The sequence below is a fragment of the Ceratosolen solmsi genome, unplaced genomic scaffold (genome assembly GCF_000503995.2).
Source record: "Ceratosolen solmsi marchali unplaced genomic scaffold, CerSol_1.0 scaffold10, whole genome shotgun sequence".
NCBI lineage: Eukaryota > Metazoa > Arthropoda > Insecta > Hymenoptera > Agaonidae > Ceratosolen > Ceratosolen solmsi.
This window is the reverse complement of record NW_011948412.1, coordinates 23,505,932-23,526,630: the sequence shown is the minus strand read 5'-3', so window position 1 is coordinate 23,526,630 and position 20,699 is coordinate 23,505,932. Positions and strand designations below refer to the sequence as shown.

General features: G+C 31.1%; 1 protein-coding gene across 1 annotated transcript; it reads right to left on the bottom strand.

The window, feature by feature from the left end:
* Positions 1 to 1,459: 1,459 nt before the first annotated feature.
* On the bottom strand, positions 1,460 to 19,624 carry LanB1 (laminin subunit beta-1). Its single transcript, XM_011500123.1, has 18 exons — positions 19,492 to 19,624; positions 17,603 to 17,731; positions 14,701 to 14,766; positions 14,327 to 14,386; positions 13,333 to 13,419; positions 11,886 to 12,111; positions 11,180 to 11,488; positions 9,481 to 10,043; positions 9,184 to 9,363; positions 8,689 to 9,014; positions 7,644 to 8,054; positions 7,172 to 7,373; positions 5,845 to 6,291; positions 5,190 to 5,697; positions 4,292 to 4,694; positions 3,382 to 4,062; positions 2,344 to 2,905; positions 1,460 to 2,019 (listed from the first exon to the last, which is right to left on the bottom strand). The coding sequence occupies exons 2-18, from the start codon at positions 17,661 to 17,663 to the stop codon at positions 1,613 to 1,615; spliced, it is 5,499 nt and encodes a 1,832-aa protein (XP_011498425.1). The 5' UTR covers positions 17,664 to 17,731; positions 19,492 to 19,624; the 3' UTR covers positions 1,460 to 1,612.
* Between the last annotated feature and the right edge of the window lie 1,075 nt (positions 19,625 to 20,699).

Here is a 20,699-nt window from a genome sequence, read left to right as displayed (position 1 = left end):
GTTTCATTTTCAAAACCTCCACGTGTAATTTATCGAATATATGCAAAGATAATTTATTACATAGAAATTATGGAATGACTAATAAATTTACTATATTTTCATATGTTCAAATAAAGTCAGAAAAATTGTGTATTATTCATAAATTTAAGAAACTAAAATTTTATTTTGTGGCCTGTATTTTATAGTATAATTTAGTAACTTTAACAAACTTCTTGATGACAATTAAAAATAAAATAAATATTGTAGACTTGCCTAATAATCTAGTAAGATTTTTTAATACTTAGGTTAATGGATAATTAAATAATTAGAAAATCTTAAAAATTTTGAAATATATAATTTTGTATAGTTTTAATTTACAATTTCAAATGTTATCATTTATATATTTTATTTTCATTTATTTTAGTAAAAAATAATATATATATTATTATATAAATATTTCATAAATAATAATATTTTAACATACGTAATATTGAATAATACACTTATTGAGATAGTAAAAATTGTTAAAATATATTAAAAAATCAATTACCAATTTTGTTTTGGCGTCTAAAATATTAAAAATATCATTACAAAAGTATTGACTTTTTAAATAATTCTGAAGATTATTTGTTCGATAAAAGCACAATCCACGAAAACTAATAAATATTTTTATAACTTTATTTAAAATCAACATGTATAAATATAGTAAAAAATGTAAACCATAATGTTATAAAAAAAATTTAATTTTTAATAGGGTATAAAATATTTTAATGCGTAAAAACATATAAAAATTTATTTTAAAATATCATGTAAAAGTATATAAAAATATAAAAAAAATGCATTACTGGTACCTTTTAAGAAATGATTCTGGGACGCTATGAGAAATAACCAAATCACGTGCATTTAAATCTCAGTAAATTATTACAATTATATGAAAAAAAAACGTTTATAGCTCAGAGATATAATTAAATGATTAATTAAACACTTAATAACCAAATTCGCGTTTAATATCTCATTTTTTTTAAATATTAAAAGGTTCACCTTCCAAGCAAAGAAAATGTTTAGCTATATTACAGCTAAGTACCAGTAAAAGTACAATAGTCAAGTATTTAGTACACCAACTTGTATTAAGTTACACATTTCGATCCAATAGAAATCTTTTCGTAATGTATTGTAGGCATAAATATATGTTCTAATATAGCCGTATTTAAATTATAAAATTCAAATTTTAAATTGCTTATCGGTTTTGTAAATATTTTACATAAAATTATACAAAAAAGTTTTTTTATTTATGAAATAACTTAATATTAAAAATAAATATTGTTCAATAAGTTTTCTATTAAAACCATTAATCAAATTGGGCTTAACTGAATAATTTTTATAATAGAAAAATAATAAAATTAATGTTTTAGACGTGCAAAAAAATTCTATTAGAAAACGAAAACATGTTTAAGTTAATAAGACTCTACCTAACTGTTTAAAAAGTAATTATACTTTCAATGTCATTAAAAAAGTAAGCAATGTCACTATAGGAAATTTTAAAAATTTACGAAGATATTTCAATTAGATAATTCGAAATAGTTTATCGCAGAAGATCAAAGACGAGTATTCGTTTCATTTCAGATAAAGTAATTTACGAACACTGCCTATACAATTGAGCTTTGTTCTCAAATTCGGCGAGTTGCTTATCCATCTCGTCATTCAGACTGTCGACTTCCTCCATAAGGTCCCGCAGCATCCTATCGTTGTCTTTGTAAACACTCTCCATACCTTCAAGATCCTTGAATTTACTTTGTGTGTCAGCTGTGAGTTCCGAGGCTCGCTGCAGAAGTCCCTTAGCTCTGAGAATATCGTCTTTGCTCTTGTTAACCCGTTGATTTAGGGATTCACCGACCTGTTTGTAGTCCTGTCCCAGTTTTTCAGCCTTGGCTTTAACCTTTCTGGCTTCGTCGGATATGTTATGGGATTGAAATTGGATTTCCTGCTTGATGATAAAGTCATTCTTTACGGATTCCGCTTGCAGATGCTGTAATCTTTTCTCTAATATGAGATAACAAATTTTGATTAGTTATTACACAAAAATAGAGCACTTTCATTTATCATATGTTTTTGAAAATAATATCGATCATTAAAATGAATAGAATATCCAGAATTTTCTTGTCAATCGTATATTTTTAAACGTACTCTTTATTTATCGCTTCTAATATATTTATGCTCTCATTTATACTTTCATTTATGCTTTCTAACATATCTTTAAAACATACTATATATATATATATATTTCAAATACATACTAATGCAATAATTTATATTTTATCTTTTCTTTGAATTAATAATTAAGAAAGATATAATTTGATATCCTACCTAAGTCCATAACCGAGTTAGTTGTATCTTCGGCCTTCTTCTTTGCCTCTTTGGTGATCTGAGATATTTCATCGAGATCGCGCTGTGAAAGTTCGATGTGGGCTTCAGCTTTGCTAATGGCCTCTCGCGCAAACTCCTGGGAAGTTTGTGTCTCTTGTAATAGCCTAACGACTTTACCAACAAGAGCCTCTTTCTCTTGGGCGATGATTTTTGACTCGTTGGCTTGTTCCCTTAAATCTCTGGCCAGTTGCAGATCGGAGAATGTCTCGTGAAGAATCTTCTCAGGGTCGTTGAGAGAGCCAACGATGGTGGCGATTTGGTCTGCGAGGTATTTTATTTCTTTGGGCGTGTGTGTAATGTTTTTGCTGAGAACCTCTTTGGCCAAATCACGCACCTCCGCAGGCGTCGGTTGCTCGGCCTTTAGGAGATCTAAAATCTTTTTATTCACATCTAATAGATCATTCATAAGCTTGTTTGACTGGTTTCGTGCTGTTGATGCGAGGTCGAAAGCCTCTTGAGCATTACCGCGCGCACCCGACGCATTATCCTTCAAACGAATCATCTATAAAAAGAAATTAAAGAAATGGAAGAAATTTTATTACTTTTCATGCTTAGCTAGTCGAGGAATAAAAATTCATGATTTTTCTAGCAGTGCTGAGAGGTAAAGGTATGGACGTATCTTTATATCCATTTATATGTCGATCCATGAAAAGAAAGTTTTTTTCAAATTTAAAAGGATGTGGTTAATAGTCGGTTCATGTTTGTAGGAACTTTTACTTTAAAATATATTTATTCATGTATATATATATATTTTGTTTTTAATAAAATAGTAAAATTAAGAGTATTTTGAAACCTAAGTGAACGAATCGTTTCAATACTCAGAAGTTTTTTGTTATATAAATTATAAAAAAACATAAATACGTTTATTTAAAGAATCGAAGCTCAAATTTATTAAATGTAAAGCGTTTCTCATGTGCTTATCCTGATTGTACAACAACGTAGTCAGGAACTGTATTAACAACTCCCAATGAAACTTACGTTCCGCAGTAGTTGTTCGGCTTCGTCCTTGTGGTTCTTAATCTTTGTTGCCTGTTGCTTAGCGACGTCGAGGGCCTGACTAGCCTTGGTCATGGCTCCAGCGTCGCAGGAAAGTCCACCGCAGAATCCACAACCAGCTCCACCACATACGTCACTGCAGTCGGATACATTCCTGCCGCACATGAACTGATTAAGTTCAGGTACATTGATTGCAAGGGAGTCGAGTTTCTCGTTGAGTTTGATGAGAGAGTCTTTATTTTTCTGACGATTTTCTTCTACGTTGGCGCTGCTTTTAGCTAATAGATTTTCTGTATTTTTCTTGTACCGTTCAGCGTCAAGAAGAACACCATTCGTTTCCGCGGCCATCTTTTCGGCGAGGCGCGATTGATCAGCCATCTGTTGGGTGACATTCAGAGCACCCTGGACGTTTGCCTCCTGGAGTCTGTTTGCATTCTCTCGTAGGTCCGACGCACCTTCGTGAAGGATGTCGGTTCTGTTTTTCAGCCTTTTGAGTGCTGCGTCTGCTAGGGTTACACGTTGCGTTACGTTCTCCAACTGACTGTCCAACTCTTCTAAAATATTATTGTACGAGTCTATGTCTTTCTCAAGGTTCATTGACATACGGTTGAGATCTTCCAAATCTTGGTTTTTTACCGATGAACTGTCAATTACTACATTAACCTGTATACAAACGTACAAATACTTTTAACTATATTAAAGCCTTAAGATCACATTATTCCATAATGTAGTGATCATTTTTAATTATATATTATATGTTTAAGCATAAATAATTACTTAATATGAAAGCGCTATTTCTAGTTATATTTGCATAGTTATAGCGCTATTTTTTACTAACAATTATTATTAGTGGGTAAAATTAAGTATTTAAATGCAATGCCCTGGCATTTACCTGTGCGATAGAGCTCTCAATGTCGTCAAATTCTTGGCTGTAAATACCAGTAGTCCCGATTTTCTGTATATTGGATGCTTCATCGATAACTAGTAGTGACTTTTTCCTCAACCCCTCAAGGATCGCATCCCAGTTATCAAAACATTCGCCGCAAGGCGAACAGCTCGGTGCCACACCGATATAGCTACGGTCGCATTGGTCGCATTTTTCGCCCCCAATGCCCTCGTGGCAAACACAGACACCGGTTTCTCGATCGCATTGCTGGCTGGATGAACCGATATCGTCGCACTCGCACGGGAAGCACTGTACATTCGGATTACCCCAATAATTTGCCTGGCACTCGTTGCAGCGTCGACCCCCGAAGCCCGGTTTGCACTCGCACGTGCCGTCGTACGGATTGCATCTGCGACATTTCAAGGCATTACTATTAATGATAGGAATACGTTATTTGTAGGAAAAGACACCAGGATAATGATGCGGAGTTGATAAGAAAAAATGAAATTATTGTTTGTTGCGCACTTAGCACTCGGAGTCATCATTTAACTAAATATTGTAATGTGGATCAAGTGCCGTTCAATGTGCAGCAAGTATATTTTTTCATTTAATACCACGTATAAAAAATCTTTTTAAAAGAAATACAAATTTTTCGTCGATTTCGAGAGATGCCGATCAGATTCATCTCTTTAAGTAATTAATACTATTACGAAAAATGAAGCAGTAACCAAATTAAAATTAATTATTCAACACTTGACATCATACGAGATAAATGCTACTGCAATTGTCTATTAAATTTTTATTCTGATAAAGCTGTGAAAGTCTAAATTGTTTATTGTCTACCTTAATAGTTATTTTTAGGAAGTCAAATAAACAAGGAAAATATATGCTGAGTGTTCTCAACCTGTCGGATACGCTGCCAACGACGTCGCATTCACATGGATCACAACCCTCTCCGCTGGCGATCCTCCAGTGGTTCTCTTCACAAGTATCACAGACCTGGCCGATGACATGAGACAAGCAAGGACATTGTCCGGTACGATGATCGCAGGGTCCAGCACGTGCATCTGTACCAAGGATGTTGCACTGGCATGACTGGCAATTTTGCTGGAGTGCATCCCCATAGAAGTCGGGTTTACACACCTGACAGTTGAAACCGTCGGTATTGAAAAGACATTGGAGGCACTTTCCCGTCTGGGGGTCACAATTCCCTAGCCTCATTGGATCGGTATTGTTATTGCATTCACAAGCTTCGCACTTGCCACCCGGAGTTTCCGGATTTCCGTAGTAATTGTCACCGCAAGTTTCGCAACGTGGACCCGCATAGCCTTGATAGCACTCGCATATTACATCTTGAGTCACTGGATCTAGAGAGCAGCTGTCTGCGTATGCATGACTGCTTTCTAGCGTTCCTAAATTTAAAAAGTATCATCAGTCTACATTGTGTGTATCGAAAGCATAGTTTTTCGCTACAAAAATTTTACAATGCAAATGTATAAATAATAACTTTATTGTCGAGAATGAAAAAGGCTTAATTAAATAAACGAAAACTCAATTACCAGGACAAGGACAAGGGCGGCAGTTGATGTCAACACCGATCCTAGGATCGCCGTAGTACGCTTCGATGCACTGGTCACAGTTGTGTCCCGTTGTAGAGTCTCTACAGTTGATGCAAGCACCAGTCGTGGAATCGCAGTTATCTGCGTGTCCATTACATTCGCATCTGCGGCAATGAGGGAAGTTCCAGAATCCGGGCTCGCACTGCCCGCAGGTTCTGCTATAAGTGTTCGGCCGGCACTTACACCTGCCAGTATCGACGTCGCAAAAGTTATCAAGGGCCCCGACGCCATCGCAGTCACAGGGCACACATCCTTCGGGCCCGAAACCGTATGTACCCGGGGCACACTTGTCACATCTGCGACCCACTACATTTGACTTGCAAATGCAGTTACCACCATAATTCTGACAGATCAAACTGTGCGACCCAGTTGGATTACACTCGCAAACTATGAGAAATGCATGTTTTGTTTTAGTTATTAAGAGGTCATTTTTTCAGTCAGTCAATAAATCCATTGTTTAAATACAGTGGTTTCCTCAAACGAATATTTATAGTATTTATTTTTGTCATTAACTAAAGTTACATCGAGCGATAGCTTCAAATTTTTATTTTTTCAGCCGAAATTTTTTATGTAAGAAAATTTTACATCATCAACTTGGAATCTAAATTATTATTATTTAGAATATTCTAATATATAATTTTAGTTATTTAATTCTTTAAACTAAAATATAAATGTGTTTTCAAAAGTATTCTATGAAGTTTTAACATAAAATCATTTCACTTTTAATTCATACGGATTGAAATATTTAATATTATTTAGTACTTGTAATTTCAAACATTATGTTCGGCCAAATATTAAATAAAGTAAATGTTAAATGTAACGTTTTAATTTAATCAATTGTTTTGATTATTTTAACTCATATTATATTATTATTAATTAAGATATAATGTTTATAATATATATTCAATAGAAAATATAAATCTTTTAAGAATGGATAGTAATCAAGAAATAAATAGTTTTAGTTATATATTTATATATACATAATTTAAAATTTACTAAAGTTCTTATTAAATCACATAAAATAATCGCATAAATATAAGTCAAGAACTGTTAAAAATTACATTCAATTATTTTTTTTTAAAATAAACTTTTGATCTACTTTTTGCAAAATTTAGTCTAAGTCACAGTTCATTCAGCCAAATTTAATCTCATTTGTATTTATATATTTAAACCTAAATTGTTTGACGGAGATTGAAATAATCCATATATATAACAGACACAATTAATGCTAAATATAGTGTACTTAAGATTATTGGTTTATACGTACAATGCGCTCCATCAAAAACGTAAAGACCTATGCTATTTTGGTATTTGCTGCATACTTCAGTTCTATTTTCATAACTGCTGTAATAATCATAAACATTGTTGTGATAATCTTTGCAACGGAATCTTTCATATTCCTGTCGACGAATTTCTCCTGGACCGCCAGTAAAGAACGGTATTGAATCAATTCTTGGACTAAGAATAACCTGCAAACGATAATAAAACAATTGGTATATTTATTTTAATACCTGCACAGGCAACCTTAACACTAAAATGATATAATATCATAAACTTTGCCATCTGCATTCAATAGATAGTATGTGATGAGATTATTAATGCATTTTCCAGTTTTACCAGTCAATTATAATTACTCATTTATAGGCTAATTTTTCTCTCTCGAATCCAATCCCAATAAATCCATATTCCAATGAATTCAATCAAAAAACAATTTCATCACATGCAGAATAAATACCCACCGAGTCAATAAGAATAGAAGCTGTAGGCGAGTCATTCGGACCGGCGAACTTCCTTAACTCTAGCAGCACCGTATAAGTTTTGCCAGCTTCCAAGCAGATCGGTGGTGTTGCCATCGAGCTGCGTTGATTCGTCGGCAGCTGCACCCAGAGTCGATCATGCTCGGGTTGCCAGTCAGCGCAGGGCCCATCAGGATCGACAGGTCCGTTGCGCTCGATGATGATTTCCGCATCATCCCAGTTGCCCGCGTGCTTTGGCTCGTACCGTATAATTACATCGTACCACATCGTGCGATATACGTCGTTTATCGTAAAATTTAATATTGAGCCCTCGATCACTTGCATAAAGCCCAGCCCTGTCCAAGTATTGTTGCGACCATCACGATATGGCTCGCGAATGACCACTTGACAATTCTGGAAAATTCGAATTTCTTTTCATTCTATATTAACGACGCGAGTTTCCGCTATCGATCCAATAGAATTTATCACCATCAATTTCATAGTTCAATAGTTGTGCTTTATTGTGAATAGTTATTTTCTAAATATGCTACTTATTATAACATCATTGTAAATAATTAAGATAACAGCTCATATATTTTTCATTTATTACTTTATTATTTTAATTACCTGCTTCATTTACCTTTTTTTAGTTTTTTTTTTACTTCTTTTTACTTTTTACAGACGTTCGTTCTTATCTTTACTTTCCGAGCTAAATTCATTATCGATTTAATCGTGAGCATTAAATATAATTTATTTGCTCAAATATTACAGATTATAAATATTTAAATAACACGCTTTATGCAAATCTACTGAGATTATAAATATCATAGGTATAATAAATTCAAGTAATCTTGTACAATGCATCATTTCTTATATATTGATTGAGGTATATATGTAATTTGTAATTTTTAAGGACTATGCGAAACAATTTATTATTTCGGTTTTTGATTTGTTGAGATTTCAGGCAGAAATTCTAAAGTGAAATTATCCTTGAGACTCGAAATTGATAATGTACTACGCAATAAAACATGCATATATCTTTACTCACATCGGTTCCTATAGCACTTTCACCCTCGTAGATCAGATAATCTATGGATCCAGTGTAATAGTTTTGTTCTGGATGATTGCACGTACGACCGCTTACATGTGGTCTACAGTAACATTGACCCGTTTCGATGTTGCAACTGTTATTGTAGGAACCACCAAGGTCACATTCGCAAGGCTTGCAACCTTCGTGATCGTCGGATAATCCCCAGTATTCGGGCAGACACTGGTTGCAGTCACGTCCGACCACGTAGCGTTTACAAGTACATTCACCACTAACCATATTGCAGCCTTGATTATTGATTGTGCCAAGAGTATTGCAGGTACATGCTGATGATAGAAAAAAGGAATTATAGTCGTATTGAATTGATATAAAAAATAGTTTAAACATTCAGAAAAAAGGAGACGGCCATTTTCACTAGAAGATTTTTGAGCGAAATGAAAGTCTGCTTATGCCATTTCAGTTGTGAAAGCACTCAAAAGTAGATGTATTTACTACCTTGACATCCTTCAGAATTGTGTTCAGTAAAGTTCCAGAAGCCATTTTTACAATGGTCGCATCGTCTGCCTTCTACGTTTGTTTTACAATGACAACGTCCGGATTCGTCTCCACTAAGTTGATCGGTACGAGAGTCACAAATTCCATCATCTAGTGATCCTCGTGGGTCACAATCACATGCTACAATATTTTCAAATAATAATAATATAGGTACATTTATCTATCGTATACATATTCATTAAATACCTTATATTCATGCAATAGTAATAATTGAAGAACGAATATAATTCAACTCACGTTGGCAGGCTTCGGGATTAGAGATGTCCTTGGTAGGATCGTGATAGAAGAACGGTTTACAAAGTTCGCAGTTCTGTCCTCTGGTGTTGTGTTGACAGTCATCACAGACGCCACCAGATACACGTCCACTCCTCTCATACACGGCCTCATCAAAGTGGCAGCTAGTGGTATGGTTGTTACAATTACAGCTACGACAGGCATTGGTCTGCTTGCCGACAGCTGGTTTCCACGGCAGGTCATTGTCAAAGTCCTTGCATTTCTCGCAATTGCGGCCCTTCGTGTTGTGAGTACACTCGCAGCGTCCGTGTACCATATCCTCCTCGTTGGCGACGCCATCCAAGGGTAGACAACGCGAAGCATGCCCGTAGCACGAGCACGAGCCTCTTATTACCATGTCCTTGATGCTGTAGTAGTACTTCTCTCGGATCTCTGGACGATTGTCGAGAAGATCATCGCCTAGGGTGTGTAGACGCGTAAAGTTTATTCGGAAATTCGTCATCTTCAGAAGGTTCTGCACCTCCTTTGAGTACGGGTTCTCGATTGGCAGGTTACTCGGTAGCACTCTGAGATCGTCAATGGTTTGTTTGTTCTTAAATCGATTAACTTAAAAAATCTGAACATCTGATCCCTTGAATCAGATATTCTTCTTTATTATGAAAAAAGATATCCATTAAAGAGATAACTAATAAAGAGAATACTACAATGTACAATAGTAAATAAGAGACACATTTCGGTTTTTTATTATTGAAATTTAAAAAAATATCATTTAATTTGTAAATATTCACGTTTAAGTTGAAAATGAGCATTTTATATTACACTGTTAATTGCATTGTATACAGTGAATATATAGAATCTTAATTTTGTTTATAAAAAGGATAGGCAATGGTTTTCGAGGTGCATTATAGATGAAGACAATATAATCAATTTTATACATAAACAAAATAAATTATTTAAAATAGATTTACAATTATAGATATATGATATTATTATAATTAAAATAATAGTTTAATGGCATCATTATTATCTACTAAGAATGGGCACATATGAATTGCGCAAGAATTGTAACAATGGAAATAAGGGAATTTACAAATAACACATTATATATTAGTAATAATTTAATTAGATTTTAGGCTTACATTTTCGCATGCCAGTAGGCTACATTGAAAAAAAGCAATAAAAGTTATATTTGCTTCGTAAATTAATAAAAAAGGTATTATACGTATAAAATATTGTATGAAACTACCACTGGTATTAATAGATATGTTATTGAGCTTTAAAAAAAAAAATGAATACAAGCTTTAAATAAAATATCAATTAAGTAAAACCACTGGTATTAATAGATATGTTATTGAGCTTTAAAAAAAAAATGAATAATATCATAAACTTTGCCATTTTGCCAAAATACTTTAAATAAAATATCAATACGAAATATTATTATACTCAATTAATTTTGGCTAATAGAATGAAGCAAATAAGTCTATTATTTATATTTTAAATCAAACGTATTTATACAATGATGTTCTATCCAGTTAAAATTAGTTAACTATTATCATTCCGCAAGGTAAACATTTTTAAAAGTGTGAGCTTTTGTATGCAAGATCAATAACGGTTTTCATATAATAGCAATTTCATATATTTATAAAACCTTTTTAGCCAAATCACCTAAATTAGCTGAACGAGTATCAAATACAATGCTCACCTAAAGATGATCTCGCCGTCGGCAGAGGGTTCAACGTTGGAGTAACGTGAGTCGCAAATGACATCAGTCAGCTTTTGAGGCTGATGCGTTGGTACTCCTGGGAAAGAACCGGCGCAGTCATGTGCAAAGTATCGGTAGACTTGCCACGTGTGTCCAAAATCGTAAGAACGCTCGATGAGCATAGCCGCTGGTCGGAACGTCTGGAAGTGGATGATGATATGGGTGAAGTGGAATTCGGCCTCTAGATTGAACGTAATCGTCACATTCTCCATGCCATTTTCCGCTTGCCACCAGGTTCTATGGGGTGTTCTGTTACATTCACGAAGAAAATGAGACGTATTATTTAGTGCTATTTGAATTCCGAATTCAACACTCCGATTGGCCGTTCAAGTTATTCCAAAACTACAGCTAACACATTACAAGGACAAGAAAATCATTGATCTATAGTATTTTACAGATGTATCAAAGATTAATTGGCCACTTATATACTATTTATATTATTACATATCATATATATATACGTATCATACATACATATCATATACATATACATATATATACATATACGATCTATTGTCTACGATATATATATATATATATATATATATATATTATATGATATATATGATATATATATATATATGGTATATATATATATACTTATATATTTAGTTGAAAAATATTTTAATTTGTCGAAGACAATTACCCGCTAACAATGTTTTCGATATTGTGTTGCTGTCTCGGGTTTGAAGCATCACAAAAGAAACACTTTTTCCTGTCCTTAAGATGAGACACGATGCAGTACCTCTCGGGTCCATTTAAACCGCAGGTTGAGGATGCGTGAAGTTGCTTACTTCGTCCGATCAACAGGTTTCCTGTAGCCGGATAGCACGAGCCCTGTTCGCATGGGTGAACCCTTTTCACATGTGGACCTGTCCCCAAAAGAAGGTCATTCTCATTAGTTTAGATTATTATTTTTTATATGCTTAAGGCAATCAACCATTACCCGATGCGTTCGTTAGTCGCTAACTTTATTTTCGAAGAAAAGCGGGTCAGTGCTCGTATTGTATTAACGAGTATGGAGTGAATTAAATGAAATTGGATTTCCAAAGTTATGAATCTTTGTAACATTCTGTATATATATTCTGTAATTCGTTCAATTACGAATATTGCACTTTGAAATCATGTATTTTAGTTATATGTAAGTTTTATAACTTAAAAATTTGATATTTCCTATTTTGGACATCAATTTTTTTTATATCTTATTGACATCTAGATTATAAATTGACATCCTATTCATTATTATTTACGTTTAACTAATTCGTCTTTAATATAATGAGTAGATTATTATTTGAGCAAATCAAGATTGTATTAAAAAATATATTTATAGTTGCTATAATATATATATATATATAACTTACATAAAAATGAAGATTGGCGAAATTATAATTTTTTCATAAAATATATATATATATACCAAATATTAATATTTACTTTAAATTACGGGTAAATTTTAGATGAAATGGTTATTGCATTTAAAGATGTTTCTGTGCAATGCAGTAGGATGATAATGAACATCAAATTGAAGTGAATACAAAGATTACTAATAACAACAAATTATACCTTGTCTTTTAACCAACTTTTTGTTAAATTTTTCAACCATTATTTATAAAAAAAATTTAAACTCATTTTATTTGATTCCTACGATTATATAAGACAATGTTGTCACAACGAAGGCTAAATTGCTAATTGAATAAAGAGAACGAACTTTCGGAAAATACAGCTTGTAAGTACCATTTCAATACAAATATATTTAAAAACGACAAGTTAATAGAGTATTAGGTCAATGATTCTAATAAGCCCATTAAAAACCATAAACCAGAATTCATGTATAGTCGTCAGCCATTCACCAAAACATTCAGTAAGAGGGATTCTCCAGTCCTTCAATCCACCGTCTAAATCATAATTACATAAACGTCGTTCATGCGATTGCAAGTGAATAAGTAAATCTACCATCGTATACATTGGCATTCTCTGTGAGTTCGTATTAATTTCTACGATATGGATGCAATGGTGCGTGGAAGAATTCCTTGCTAGATAGTTTGTAGAGCCCTTGCACAATGTGTCTTTTTACTCAGTGTATGTAAGTCTACCTCTCGATCGTAGAACGTTCAGCCATGACCACTCAGGCCTGAAACTTGGGCCATCGGTGCCTGTAATGTCTCCTCTCTGGATAATCTCTATAAAATTTCATTTCAACTGAGCTTCTATTGCAGTTTAACTTCTTTTGATTTTTAGTTATGAATAAATACTCTGCCTTTTCAATACACTTCCTTCTCGGAATGTATTTGAACGTGCTATTCAAAATATTGATTTTTTTCTTTTTACATTCATGTTTACGGATGTTTGTACATAAATCGATCTTATCCATTAATTCGATAGCTTGCTATGCTGATAATCGTAATTGAGTAATACGAAGTTTGTAATGATCCGTTTTTCATTTTATTTTTTAAAGACAAATATGAAATTAAAGCGACTGTAAAGTTTTAGAGTTTCGGTTTACAATGTTTACAAAGTTTACAATGTAAAGAGAATTAATTCACAACTATTTTTTAATGTTCTCTTTGATGTAGTTTTAAAGAATTTTCTAAAAAACGATTTTTCGAAATATTAAACACATATACTATTTAGCTAATTGCTTACAAACTTTGGATTTTATACAAATAACTTTAATAATAATATTGTTTGAACTGCAATATCGAAATTTCTGTATATATCTCATTATAAATCTCTATATATATCTCATTATAGCAAACCCTACAACATTTGGTTCTATGCATTTTTTTTTCAATGCAAACCATATTAGTTTTATACGTTTGTATAGTGAATATTCTTTATAATAAAAAATACAACTTATAAAATATTTTACTTGTATAAAATGTTTAAAAAAATTCCTATACAAGTTTCTTTAAAATAAATTTTTATGATCTAATTCATAAAATATATTGTATTAATAATATGAATTAAATTAATATTATTAATATTTATTTAAATTAAAAAATTAGTATATGATGTAGGCAAATATTATAAAAATTCACGATTGTACAAATACTTAATTACATTAATTTTACAGTTTCTATATATTACCTCGCACTGGTATACGTGATATATTTCTTCCATGATGAGCTATTGAAGGATCGAAATTAGCTGAAACAATATTTTTTATAGATACTTTGATATATTTGGAAAATGATAATATTTCGAAAAGTGATTTTACATATTGCTTTTTGTAAATCAACTATTATTATATGTTATAATTTGTTTCATATAATAGCATCAACTAATACAATTAAAAACATTTTTCAAGTAAAAATCTTAAATTATCTTGCATTTAAACTTATATTTAAAAATATATTGTAAATATTTATAAAGGTAAAAAATGATCTTAAGATATCATTAATATCATAATAGTTAAATAATAATAATTAACGTTTCAACTATAACATTATTATGTTGCTTACGTCGTGTTGGTACTCTTGACAAGTTTCTACCATAATCTTGAGCTGCTTTTACAGGACATAATACGACTAAAAAAATTAAAAAAACTTTTATTAATAATTATTCCATTTCTATAAAGAAGATGAAAATAACGAAGCATTTATCGAGGCTATTATTAATGAAAATAAAATTATTTGACTACAATGTCAAATAATTTGATCCTTATTAATAATGTCATTAGTTTAATCATTATGTCCTTGAATGAAATTTTAATTAATTTTATCAATAACATTTCAATCGAAAAAAACTGGTATATAGTATCAAAATTAAATCATGTACAAATAATTATATGAAAAATTCAGAATACTTTATATAAGTATTATGGGAAGCCACTGAATCAACAGAAATTTTTTATTTATCTTCTTAACTCACATCGTTCGCATTTATGTGGTCAATCAAAGGGTTTGATTTTTTCTCAAAATCCATATTAAGATAGAGAAATAAAGATAGATAGAGAAAGACACCATACGTAGATTTTCGGAAAAAGTCGTTATCGCGCCCTATACTATATTCGTGATAGATTATCGGTGTGAGACACCAGTGGCGGATGTTTACGAGAATCACTAGCTACATATCATCACAGAATAAGTAACAATTGATCTTTTTTTAATTTTTTTTAATACTGCGTATATACAACGTTAAACTACTACGATGTAAGTATAGTTAAAGTCAATTTTATTTCCAGCCCTTTCTGTTAATCAAGAAATTTTGTGTCATAAAGAACAAGAAATGAAGGTTAAAGATTAAATAATTAAACTCATTTAAATGGTTATTTTATAAAGTATTCTAAGCTGTAAAATGAACAGTAGAAAATTTCAATTATAACATACGATCTTTATATAAATTTCTTTTATTTAATATTAAATTCGTTTGCACAAAAATCTTTAAAGATTTTATTAAAACAATTATTTATTATTACATCCAATAATATTCATAATTGATAGGAAAAAATTTATACGCTAATTTGAAATAAGCTTGTTTTTTATAATCATATATAATTGTATGAATTATAAATATCATTTTACTTTGGGTTCCAATAAACTTCAGAGACCTACTACAAAATTTTGGAATAGATTATGAAAGTTGGAAAAATTGGAATTTGTCGTTTCTAAGATTTTGAAGGTAATTTTAGAATATTTCAACATTTATATTTGTGAGGGATTCTAAAGTTTGTCAGACCATTCCAATATATTTAAGCTTATTTTTCCAACTCGACTTTTTTCCGCAACCAAGTCATAATCTTTTTAGACGAGTCGTTTTGTGCACTAAAAATATTCGTCAGCCGATTTGACGACTAGAAAAACGATATAGATGAAATATTATTAATACAAATTTTTTCTCGCTTACTCTCATACGTATAAAGTCGGTGACACGAGGTCTGACTTTTATCTGCTATGATTAGATACTGAAGCAGTTGACCTCGCCGACTACGTGCCTTCCTTTCAACTCAAAATATCCCAATTTACAGATGCCGAGCCTTGCGCTCCTATGATACTATATTTTACACCTATGATTAATACATTTTCAGGATACTTGTTTCATACTTTTTATTGTGGATAAATAAAGACTATGTATTAGTGTAATTTATAGAAATATGATAGGATTAATTAGATTTTCATCGATGCTTTCGTTATAAAAATGAACAGCTTTAGAAAAAATTCTAGTTTTCTATGGTAAATAGTTAGCATTGATATTAACTTGCGCATTTAATTGTATAACAAGTAAAACTAATTTACTTACAGATTCATATTTGAACAATTTTTTCATAATAAATACATTGATAAATTATTGTTATTTTACAATTACATAATTTAACTTGGGAAAGTAAATCTAAATGCTTTTTCAAAAATTGATATACGAATCACACATGCAGAATTGTATATATTCTAAGTCAAGTACAACAAATTAAATAAAATTAGTATTGTTTCATTGGAAAGAATGAAAAGTCACCAATATATATATATATATATATATATATATATATATATATATATTATATATATGCATGTATATTAAAAGACTCTCGATGATTAATACCAGCCATATGATTATTATTCAAAGCTTAGTATTCAAAAAGCATGAGTAGTATATCATTTAATACTGAGTGTAATTTCATCCAAATGGAGGGATCGCAATGTCGACGATGCAAATTTTACTTTGTTATACACACTTTCCACAGTCGAAAACGCAAATTCCAATTCATAATTCAATAAGAAAATTTCAGTAAAAACTAAATCATTTAAAAGATACGGTATTTAACTTATTGGTAATTTTAACATTTATAATTTAATACATTTAATTAATTTGTGTGAAATTTCATAAAATTTCTTTATATTTCAATGTTAATTTTGTAATGAAACATATTATTTTTAACCATAATCAGTTATCAATAAGAAAATATGTTCGTTAAATGCTTCATTAATAGTATTTAAATATTTATATTATTATGCAAAATATATGATATTATACGTTGCATTATAATGCAAAATATATATTTTTTATAAAGAAAAATTTTGTTTGAATAATATAGAAAATATGATTTATAAAGTGATAAGTTATTAAATTAGAATAATTTGTAAGAAAAATTACGGAAGAATAAAGTAAAAAATTATGTGTATAATTAAAACTTATTGAAAAAAATATTAATGCAAATAGAGAGTCTATACCTATTTGCAATATGTAATTCATAAAATTATTATAGAGTAAGGTAAGTAAGTAAATATTATATCTTAATGTTTGTTTGAAGTTTGAAGTAAAGAAGTCAAACAAAAAATTATGCATTTAATATGTTTTTTTTCTTCGTAAATATTACTTTTTTGAAAAGAAACAATGGACTGTTATTATCTTAAATAAAAAAAGAATTACCTGTAGAAAATAATAAGAGGATATCAATGCAAACGTTGTAGGCTACTATTTTTCCGGCCATCGTCTAGATTTTTCCGATTCTGCGTTGGTTAGTGCGATGCTTAATGTCTTGACTTCATTATCTATCATCTACACAGACATACGCGAAATATTTATATTAATTTTGTGGAATCAATAATTAAGTAAACGTATACTTATACCATGACTAAATACTGTTATGTATTCATAAATATAAAGGGGAGATCATTATAAATAATCAGTTCCTTCTTTATAATTTATATTATAATGAATTTCTGCAAAATGACTTTACATTTTTTTTTATACATTTACTATGTGTTAATTATAAATTTAAAAATCTGTCGTTATAATATAATCAAGTTCTATTTAACTATTTTTTAATAGTTATATATTTTGATAAAATTTTATGATAATAATAGAAAATTTTTCAGAATCTAAACTTTAAACTTACAAAATATCAGCATTTTTAATATATATTTTAATAACACTTTTAATATAGTTGATTATTCCCTAGTCATTATTTTCACTACAAAATCAAAAAAATCGTAAATTATAAAATAGTAATTATAAATTTGTCTGAGTCAGAATATTTATAATAAATCTTATTTAACATTTAATTTACAAACATAGAAAAAATGAATTTGGAAAATTCATATTTGTTAAAATATTATAAAACTTTATTATAAAATATTATATATAATTGAAATTAAAGTAATTTACCATATTTATTTAGAAATTCATTATCAAGGAATTGTTATCATGTAATTTAATTTTGTTAATATGGATACGTAAAAATATTAATTGTTTTTTTTTAAACTTTGACATTTTAAATCACTTAAGATAGTATTTAAGTTACTGGTATAACTCTAATATTAACATTAAAAAATTGTAACGTTATCATATGTAATATTGCAATAATAATCTATGCGCTATGAGTCAAATATAAGGTAAGTAATTGAAATATGATTCCCTATAAACTCAAGACACCTTTTAACAACACTTAATCTAAAATTGCACTATTACTGAGTTCACTTACTCGAGTCCATACACATTATATATTGTCACAAATGGAAATGAAAGCAATATTCACTATGTTGTAAACCTTAGTAGCACGTGTTGTCGAAGTATATACGATATCTATGTATGCCTAAGTATATGACGGTGTGTGTAGTGGGTGAACGCGCGCGCGCTTATGTGTGTTTTGTCGGGTGCGCATATCATTCCAAAATAAGAACTCCCTCTCTATGCGGTGCAGCAGATTCTTGCCAAGCGGTTGTGTTTTCTACTACTACCTGAAAAATTACTACAGACCTATCGGGGAACAGATGTTTCCTGTAGTCGGTTGGACGCGACTTAAATACTCTATTTACAAGAGTTCACTTCTCCTGTTGTCGCGTGTATTATTTTTTCTTTTAGAAATAATGGTAACAGCACTAGGTATGAATTATATAAAAATTACATTAAATAATCATAAAGTTTACATGTATTACTTCTTCAACGTTGGAACGTTAAGAATAGTTAAGTCAATTTTTTAAGATAATCATTGAAAATTAGGAATGAATGGATGCTTAACCATTCACAAAGCATTTATAATGTTATATTATTTATTAACTGGGACTCATTATTAAATACCTAAAATAAAATTCAAGTGTACATTGAGAAAATAAGCAATCGAGCATTTGAGCAATCGAGCAGATTTCATTCAAACCAGCAAGATCATCAAAGAGCTTAAGCGCTCATCACGTAAATCACTTGTTATAAGCGACGATCATCTCATCTCATGAGGAAAATACGAGATTTTTTCGCAGCAGATTACGGTACTGTCTGGGGCACTTTCACTTCCTTGTGGTCGGTGCACCACGTGCTCATACCTACGCAAACGCTGTCGCTCACTCACTTCCTCGAGGAAAACGCTAGTTTGTCGATCCGGCGTCGCTTCTCTCTTGCTTGTATATCCTTTCTCTCTCTTAATTTTCTCCTTCACGGGTTCGCGCGCGTGTTCGATGTACGGGCACGACTGGAAGCGTGGCAGGGAAGCGGCAGCATCCAGTGCCTCTGCCAACGATGGTGGGGATTGAGTGGGAGCAAGGCAGCTAGTGGGAGAAAGATGGCTGTGATTCCTGTAACGGGGCAGAGGGGCTGAGGAACAACCGACGAAAATTTTGTTTTCTAACGGGGAAGGACTATCGGCTGTTAAAGCTTCCGATATATTTGTATGCTTGCCTACTTTTACCTTCTCATTCATTTGATTTTTTTAGTTAGCACTCTTATTTTTTAACACGCGCTTTTGCAATTATGCAAAATTTCATTCTTCTTCTTTCGCTCTTATAGGTGTACTGTGTCTCTCTTGCTGACTCATAGTTACTATTTCCAGAAAACTCACCCACGTCTCGCTCTTTTCCTCTTTTTTTCTATTTATGTCTGCCGCCTCGTTACAGAGCTACAATACATTTCCATACCTTTGACGTAGTACGTATACGAATGTCGCTATAAGTCGCATGTAAGGAAAAGAGAATGAGAGAGAGAGAGAGAGAGAGCATATTCATGTAAATGCGGGAGAGATTAAATCTGTGAAATGTGCGGTGGATTTACTAGCGCGAAGATTCCGACGACTCCGTTTTCGTTGCTCTGATACGACGATATATCCAACGTTTATTGCGTGCCAGATTTCTTAATTACTCTTTCTACGAATTTCAGTTTGCATAATTTTTTAAGTAATTGCAATCAAGTCCAGGTCAAATTTATTTCAAAATAAAGTCGAAGTAAACTTTATGGATCGAGCAATTCTCCGTGTATTGAAAAAGCTGCAAAAGTTTGTGTGAAAAGATCAAAATTAATATTTATTTATCAGATGTTTATCAAAACAGTATTAAAGTACTTTAAGAATTGCAACATTTTTTGTAAGGTTTTTTAAAAACTATCTAAATGTATTCCTTTTCAATAATATATATATATATATATGTGTGTGTGTGTATTTATATTTAAGAATTTGATTTAACAGAAAATCGATTGTTTTATTACATATTACAATGGAATGCAATAAATTTATATATATATATATATATATATATATATATAT

What these genes read in the sequence shown, in the direction of transcription:
- LanB1 (XM_011500123.1), bottom strand. Translation starts at nt 17,663, where the DNA reads ATGGCCGGAAAAATAGTAGCCTACAACGTTTGCATTGATATCCTCTTA. An exon ending in CTTCTATTCTTATTGACTCG is followed by an intron (nt 7,374 to 7,643) that starts GTGGGTATTTAT and finishes TATCGTTTGCAG; the next exon opens with GTTATTCTTAGTCCAAGAAT. An exon ending in GTTGGCAGCGTATCCGACAG is followed by an intron (nt 4,695 to 5,189) that starts GTTGAGAACACT and finishes GAAATGTCGCAG; the next exon opens with ATGCAATCCGTACGACGGCA.